The sequence below is a fragment of the Mandrillus leucophaeus genome, unplaced genomic scaffold (genome assembly GCF_000951045.1).
Source record: "Mandrillus leucophaeus isolate KB7577 unplaced genomic scaffold, Mleu.le_1.0 Scaffold34, whole genome shotgun sequence".
NCBI lineage: Eukaryota > Metazoa > Chordata > Mammalia > Primates > Cercopithecidae > Mandrillus > Mandrillus leucophaeus.
Window position 1 is genome coordinate 47,719 of NW_012103587.1, and position 8,436 is coordinate 56,154.

General features: G+C 50.7%; 1 protein-coding gene across 2 annotated transcripts in view; it reads right to left on the reverse strand.

Moving 5' to 3' along the window:
• RILPL1 (Rab interacting lysosomal protein-like 1) overlaps positions 1-8,436 on the reverse strand; it is a 63,406-nt gene that overhangs the window by 25,055 nt on the left and 29,915 nt on the right. For both annotated transcript variants that reach the window (XM_011988855.1, XM_011988856.1), the window contains exons 3-4: positions 3,958-4,076; positions 3,084-3,305 (exon numbers count right to left, since the gene is read on the reverse strand). In XM_011988855.1, the coding sequence (XP_011844245.1) occupies positions 3,084-3,305; positions 3,958-4,076 (341 nt within the window). The remainder of the gene's footprint in view (positions 1-3,083; positions 3,306-3,957; positions 4,077-8,436) is intronic.

Consider the following 8,436-nt stretch of genomic DNA (forward strand, 5'->3'; position numbering starts at 1 on the left):
TTTTTTTTTTTTTTTGAGACAGAGTCTCACCCGTCGCCCAGGCTGGAGTGCAGTGGCTTGATCTCAGCTCACCACAACCTCCACATCCCGGGTTCAAGCAATTCTCTTGTCCCAGCTCCCCAAAGTAGTTGGGACTACAGGCACGCACCACCACACCCGGCTAATTTTTGTATTTTTAGTAGAGATGGGGTTTCACCACGTTGGCCAGGCTGGTCTCGAACTCCAGGGCTCAAGTGATCCACCCACCTCAGCCTCTCAAAGTGCTGGGATTACAGGTGTGAGCCATCATGCCTGGCAACTACTCCCTTTTAAGACTTCTCTCCCTGACCTTCCTCATGTATATCCCAGATGCCTGTCCTGTCCTACAGCAAACCTGGCAGGATACTTAATGACTGTACTGGGACTTGAACCCACCTGACTGTGAGCTTGTCTGTCCTACCTCCCCTACCTATAACTCAGGTTACTAGCGCAGGGTCTGCAAACTTTCTTTTTTTTTCTTTTTTTGAGATGGAGTTTTGCTCTGTCGCCCAGGCTGGAGTGCTGTGGCGTGATCTTGGCTCACTGCAAGCTCCGCCTCCCGGGTTCACGCCATTCTCCTGCCTCAGTCTCCCGAGTAGCTGGGACTACAGGCGCCCGCCACCATGCCCGGCTAAGTTTTTTGTATTTTTTAGTACAGACGGGGTTTCACTGTGTTAGTCAGGATGGTCTCTATCACCTGACCTCATGATCCGCCTGCCTCAGCCTCCCAAAGTGCTGGGATTACAGGCATGAGCCACCGCGCCCGGCCTACATCTGCAAACTTTCAATAGCTCATAAATATCTTCTGGGAGAAACCACAAGCCTGAGTGTGTCCCTAAAGTTCACTCTACTTGTGTGAAACAGCATCTCCATTTTCCACATTTCTACCTGTCAAAGTCTTAGCGTTGTTAACACTGACGCCCAGCTTCAGGAACAGCTCTTCCCTGAAACCCCACCTCCCCACCTCTGCTACGATGAAGGCTCTCACCCTGTGTTCCTGGCACAGTCTGGGGGCACATTTAAGGATCAGACACCTCGCAGCCCTGGGCCTACCTGGATGTTAGCTGTGGCTGTGATGGACAGCTCTGGCCACGCGGACAGTAACGTGCAGTGTTGTGCAACCATCACCAATCTCTAATTCCGGATCATTTCCATCACCTCCAAAGGGAACCCCATGCCCATCAGTGTCACTCCCCATTCCACCCTCCCCCAGCCCCATTCGGACACCCATCTACTTTCTGGCTCTATGGATTTGCCTGTTCTGGGACATTTCATGCAAATGGAGTCGCACACTGGCCTTTTGGGCCTGGTTTCTTTCACTCCGCACGATGTTTTCGCGGCTCATCCGTGCTACCGCGTGGCCCGGGCTGCATTCTTCCTTAGGGCTGAATCGTATCCCCCCGTATGGACAGACTGTTCACCCATTCATCCGCTGATGGACGTGTGCGTTGTTTCCACCTTTTGGCAACTGTGAATAGTGCGCTACAGGGTCTTACTCTGTTGCCCAGGCTGGAGTGCAGTGGCTCAATCATGGCTCACTGCAGCCTCCAACTCCTGGGATCAAGTGATCCTCCTGCCTCATCCTCCCAAGTAACTGGAACTACAGGTGCCACCACACTTAAGTTTTTCTTTTTTTTGAGATGGAGTCTGACTCACTCTGTTGCCCAGGCTGGAGTGCAGTGGCGCAATCTCAGCTCACTGCAACCTCCGCCTCCCAGGTTCAAGCGATTCTCCTGCCTCAGCCTCCCAAGTAGCTGGGATTACAGATGCCCACCACCATACCCAGCTAATTTTTGTATTTTTAGTAGATATGGGGTTTCACCACGTTGGCCACGCTGGTCTCAAACTCCTGACCTCAAGTGATCTGCCCGTCTTGGCCTCCCAAAGTGCTGGGATTACAGGTGTAAGCCACCACACCCGGCCCAAGTTTTTTTTTTTTTTTTGAGACGGGGTCTCGCTCTGTCACCCAGGCTGGAGTGCAGTGGTGCGATCTCGGCTCACTGCAACCTCCGCCTCCCGGATTCAAGCAATTCTCCCGCCTCAGCCTCCCGAGTAGCTGGGACTATAGGCATGGGCCACCACGCCTGGCTAATTTTTTTGTATTTTTAGTAGAGATGGGGTTTCACCATATTGGCCAGGCTGGTCTCGAACTGCTGACCTTTGTGATCTACCCACCTCGACCTCCCAAAGTGCTGGGATTACAGGCATGAGCCACTGTGTCCAGCCAAGTTTTTAATTTTTAAAGAATTTTTTGTAGAGATGGGGTCTCACTATGTTGCCCAGACCAGTCTTCAGCTCCTGGCCTCAAGTGATCTTCTTGATCCCTTTGCCTCAGCCGCTCAAAGGGCTGCGATTACAAGTGCAGGTGACTGCACCTGGCCTTCATGTAAAAGTTTGAACACCTGTTCTCAATTCTTTTGGATATGTGCCTAGGAGTGGAATTGCTGGGTCACATGGTACCGTGTGGTACTAAGGTCTGGACTAACTAATGTCTGCCTTCCACACTAAACTGTAAGCTCCATGTGGACAGGGATCATGTCTGTATTTTGCTCGCTATTTTATCCTCTGGGCTGGCTACATGGTCAAAAATCATTGGTATGAATAAATAAATAAATGGCAGGTGCCTAATAACCACCACTGAGGTGGGAGAATGCAGAGTCTGGGGTTCCAGCCCCTCAGCTGTGTGTCTTCAGGCCAGTAGCTTGACTCTCTGAGCCTCTCGTTTTCTCTCTCTCTTTCTCTCTTTTTTCTTTTTTTGAGATAGGTCTGGCTCTGTTACCCAGGCTGGAGTGCAGTGGTGCAATCATGGCTCACTGCAGCCTTGAACTCCTGGGCTCAAGTGATTTTCCTGCCTAAGCCTCTCAGGCAGCTGGTACTGCAGGTGTGCACCACCACGCACGGGCTAATTAAAAAAAAAATGTTTGTAGAGAACTGGGGTCTTGCTATGTTGCCCAGGCTGGCCATTTTCTTAAGTATAAAGGGGAAAACAAGGCAACCCTGCCTGCCTTGAGCCAACTCCCAGACTTACCCTCCACTACCACCTCTGCACCCAGCTTCCTGCTCACCTCAGGCTCCTCCTCCCCATTCTGGCTGTGCTCCCCCTGCAGCCTCTCTCGCAACTTCCCCAGCTCTGCTCGCAGACTGCCCATCTCTTGCTCCTTGGTCTGCAGGTCTGCCTCCAGCTCCACCTTCTGTTCGATCAGGGCTTTCCCCTGGGCCTCCACCACCGTGACCCGGTGCCGAAGGTCATGGTTGATCTTCATCAGCCGTGTCTGCTGCTGCTGTAACTGTACAAAAAGGGAAACCATTGTGCAGGGCTGCTACCTGCAGTAGCTCAGGTTGTGCACTGCACAATGGCAAACCATCCTTAGGTGTGCCATTTATATTGCAGACATCTTTGTTTGAAAGTTGTTCATATTCTTATAACTGATGATGCTAGAGATGGGCAATTTGTGTATTTACTATGACAATTTTATGGCAAATGGAAGCGTGTCTTGCTAGAATTAATACATTATGAACATTTCCCAACAGATGGAAGTAACATGACTTCAGAAAGGGGCATTTTTCTCTGATTTACACAGAAACACTGTATGGGTTCCTGGAGCATGCTGGACGCTGCTAAGTCTGCTCCCAGAGAGGCATGAAGCTGGGGGGCTGGAGGAGGCCTTGGGGTCAGAGCTAAGGCTGCCAAGGCCTCAGGACCTTCCCAGGAGGCGGGAGGAGCCTGCTCACTGGGCAGTGCCACGTTCCCTCCTGCTCTGCCAGCGAAGTCTTGCTGTTTCCAGGCTGGGCCCGCCAAGCCATGAGCAGGATCCACACCCCACGGAGCCCTAAGAATGATAGCAAGGGAGAGAAGGGACCTGCTGAGTGGAGGGTCTGGTCTTTGGCTGGCACCTACTGGCCGGGAGGGTGGACACAGGTCAGGGGTATGTCACTCACAGCCTCGACGTCCTCATTTTTCAGGCCCAGCTCCCTGTCTTTGGCACGGATCTCATCGCGTTGTTTGTCCACCACCTCCTTCAGCTTCTTCATCACCTGCCGCTCCCGCTCTGACATGCCTGGGTGGGCAAATGAGACTGGCAGGTAAGCCCACCTTACTCCTCTGTGGAAATCATCCACCGCTTCTGCTGAGGATGAAACTGAGATCTCAGTGGGCCCCAGCCTCATCCCCAGCCTCATCCTCTACGCCCTCCACTCACTCCCTTCACCCTCCCCCGTGCCTGCTTGATATTCCTTGATTCCCCCTGAGCTCACTCCCACCTTGAAGCCTCTTCCTTACCCATTAGTCCCTTCCTTCTCACCTCCCCATGGCTGGTGCACCTCATTTTTCAGGCCTCAGCCCAAACGTCACCTCTTCACAGAGGCCTCCCTTTCTCTGACCACCCAGTGACAGCCTCCACCTCCCACCCACCCGATACGTTCATTTCCCTGCATGCCTGACCCACCATGTATTACCTTGATGGCACTTTTTTACAATTCCTATGTGTGTCTTACATTCTTTTTTTTTTTTTTTTGAGATGGATTCTCACTTTGTTGCCCAGGCTGGAGGGGAGTGGTGCAGTCTTGGCTTTCTGCAACCTCTGCCTCCTAGGCTCAAGTGATCTTCCCACCTCAGCTTCCCAAGTAGCTTGAGGCAACAGAAATGTGCTACCTCGCCTGGCTAATTTTTGTGTTTTTAATAGAGATGGGGTTTCACTATGTTGACCAGGCTAGTCTCAAACTCCTGACTTCAAGTGATCTACCCACCTCGGCCTCCCAAAGTGCTGGGATTACAGCGGTGAGCCACCGCGCCCGGCCTCTTACATGCTTTTATCTGACGAAAGATGACACAGCACAGTGATTTACAGGGTAAGCTCCAGCTCAGACACTGGCTCTCCTATTTATCAGCGGTTTGGTTTGGAGCTAGTGTCTTGTGCCTCAGTTTCCACCTCTATAAAGTAGTGATAACAGTCCCCACAACTCATAGGGCTGTTGTGAGGATTGATTATCTCAACCTAAATAATAAACAGAGAAAGTTGTCTAAAATAAGAGATGGGCCAGGCACCGTGGCTCACGCCTGTAATCCCAGCACTTTGGGAGGCTGAGGCGGGTGGATCACCTGAGGTCAGGAGCTTGATTCCAGCCTGGCTGACAAGGTGAAACCCTGTCTCTACTAAAAATACAAAAAAAATTAGCCAGGTGTGGTGGTGCATGCCTGTAATCCCAGTTACTCGGGAGGCTGAGGCAGGAGAATTGCTTGAACCTGGGAGATGGAGGCTGCAGCAAGCCGAGATCGTGCCATTGGACTCCAGCCTGGGTGACAAGAGCAAGACTCTGTCTCAAAAATAAAAAGTAAATAAAATTTAAAAATAAAATAAAATAAAAGATGGCCATACATGTTGGCTCACGCCTGTAATCCCAGTGCTTTGGGAGGCTGAGGCAGGAGGATCACTGAGGCCAGGAGTCTGAGAGCAGCTTGGGCAACATAATGAGACCCTGTTTCTACAAAAAGATTTTTTTTTTTTTTAACTAGCCAAGCATAGTGGTGTCCACTTGTAGTCTCAGCTACTTAGGAGGCTGATGAGGATCACTTGAACCCAGGAGTTTGAGGATGCAGTGGGCTCTGACTACACCACTGTACTCCAGGCCTGGGTGACAGAACAAGACCCTGTCTCAAAAACAAAACAAAACAAAACAAAACAAAAAAAACCAACCCAAAAAACAAAATAAAAACTGTAATCCCAGCACTTTGGGTGGCCCAGGCAGGCAGATCACCTAGGTCGGGAGTTCTAGACCAGCCTGACCAACATGGAGAAACCCCGTCCTTACTAAAACTACAAAATTAGCCAGGCGTGGTGGCACATGCCTGTAATCCCAGCTACTCGGGAGGCTGAGGCAGGAGAATAGCTTGAACCCGGGAGGTGGAGGTTGCAGTGAGCCGAGATCGCACCAGTGCACTCCAGCCTGGGCAACAAGAGTGAAACTCCATCTCAAACAAAAAAAAAAAAAAAAAAAAAGGAAAAGCTATTTGGGAGTAGAGTGTTGCAATGGGAATCCGCCTGCCATAGTAAACTATGTGTATTCAGGGAGGTAAAGGAAGACAAAGATTTTTAAAGGAAAAAATAAGGAGGGTTATATAATTGTTTAAAGTATTAATAATTATCCTTGGCTATAAAGATAGATCAATAACAAGGGTGACTGTAGTCTGAGGCTGGACCGGCTACTGCCAGGCAGACGTCGGGCAGAAGTCTTTTTGTGTAAGGTTACAAAGGCCTTTGTGCAAAGCTGTCGTTTTTCCAGTCTTTTTTGTTATCGGGCATGCAAGCGTGAAAACCCTCTCTTCATGGCCTTCCCGGGTTCCATTTGTCAGGGTTTTGGGTAACACTGGTGACCCCATTTTGATTCAGACAACTTTCACAGTTAATACACACAGAGCCCTGAAGATGGTGTCTGGCACGCTGCAGGTGGGCGAGGTCCACCCTCATCCCTACCCCCAACTAGACTGTCAGCCACAGGCGGGCAAGGCCCTGTCTGCCCTAGTCACTGTTACATTCCCTGGGCCCCACATGGTGCCCAGCACACCGCAGGTGCCTGTTAAGTTATTGTTGAATTAATGACCTGTGAGGATGGGTGCTGTGTCAGTTTCCTGCACCTGCTGTAACAAATGACCAATAATTTTGGTATCTCAACACATCAGAAATTTATTTTCTCATAGCTCTAGAAGCCAGAAGGTCCAAATGAGCCTGAAATCAAGGTGTTACCAGGGCCATGCTTCCTCTGGAGCCTCTAAGGGAAATTTTTTTTATTTTTTTGAGACAGAGTCTCGCTGTGTCACCCAGGCTGGAGTGCAGTGGTATGATCTTGGCTCACTGCAGCCTCTGCCTCTTGGGTTCCAGTGATTCTCCTGCCTCAGCCTCCCAAGTATCTGGGATTACAGGCACCCGCCACAACTCAGCTACTTTTTTTGTATTTTTAGAAGAGACAGGGTTTCCCATGTTGGCCAGGCTGGTCTCGAACTCCTGACCTCAAGCGATCCACCTGCCTCAGCCTCCCAAAGCGATGGGATTATAGGCATGAGCCACCGTGCCCGGCCCAGGGAGATTTCGTTCCTTCCCTCTTCCAGCTTCTGGTGGCCACCAGCACTCCTTGGCTTGTGGTGGCATCACTCCAGTCTCTGCCTCTGTGGTCCCGTGGCCTTCACCTCTTCTGTTAGTGCCAAATCTCTCCCTGCCTCCATCTTACAAGGACATCTGTGATTACATTCAGGGCTCATCCAAAGTAAGCCAAGATAACATCCCCATCTCAAGATCTGGAATGAAATAACACACCTGCAAGACATTACCATATCAGGTGACATCCACAGGTTCTAGGAACTAGGACCTGATATTTTGGGGCCATTATTCAGCCTTCCATAGGTGCTGGCACTGCCAGTGCACCCCTTCTCCCTGAAGCCTGGACTGGCCTGCAATGGCCAGGCTCAGTCCCAGGTGAACGAGGGGGAAACGTCCCTCCATAGCCCCCGGGACTCAGGATATGCAGCCAGATCTAATCCCATGAGGAGAAAGCACAGAGGTGACCCCTCGGCTATTGCCTTGGCCTGACTGTCCCCCCAGGCTGCTCCACTGCATCAGAGTCCTTGCCGCTGACCTCCTGTCTCTTGCCTGGTGGTCACCACCATGAACATGCATCCCTGGTGTGTTTCCAGAACAGCGGGCGACGCTGCCAGGGCCGCAAACCCACGTAAGGCCTGGGTCGTGAGCTTGAAGAGCTTAGGATTTTATATGATCGTCCTGGAGGCATCGGCCTGTCTCATTTGTCTCTGTATTCCAGGGCCCCACACACGGCAGATGCCCGAGGCTGGCCAATGAATGAGGACTGGTTCTTCTTCCGCGCTCCCAAAGTGCAACGTACTCCTGACAAGCCCAGGAAGGATAAACTGATTTACACCCTGGACCCTATTTCGTTCTCATTCCCAACCACTGGAAATGGGTCTTATTATCATTAATGTTGTCTCTAACATCAGTCCCATTTTACATATATGAAAAACTGAAGCCCAGAGATATTTTTTTTTTCTCAAAGTCTTACAGCTAAGAACTTAAGCCCAGGTTTTCTGACTACAGATCCCACATATTCTCCGTGATACTAGGCTGCCTTGCAACCAGGGCACGAGACGCAGAAGGCTCCCTTAAGGTCACCAGAATGTGTCACTATGGGGCAGACTCTAATCCCCACTTTCTCCCAGACAGAGCCACCTTCTGGGGGTGCCCTCACATATTTTTGCATATGTGCACATATGTGTACCCCTACAAGAATATTCACCCATCAAGTTTTTTTTTGTATTATTATTATTATTTTTTGAGACGGAGTCTCGTTCAGTCGCCCAGGCTGGAGTGCAGTGGCACGATCTTGGCTCACTGCAAGCTCCGCCTCCTGGGTTCA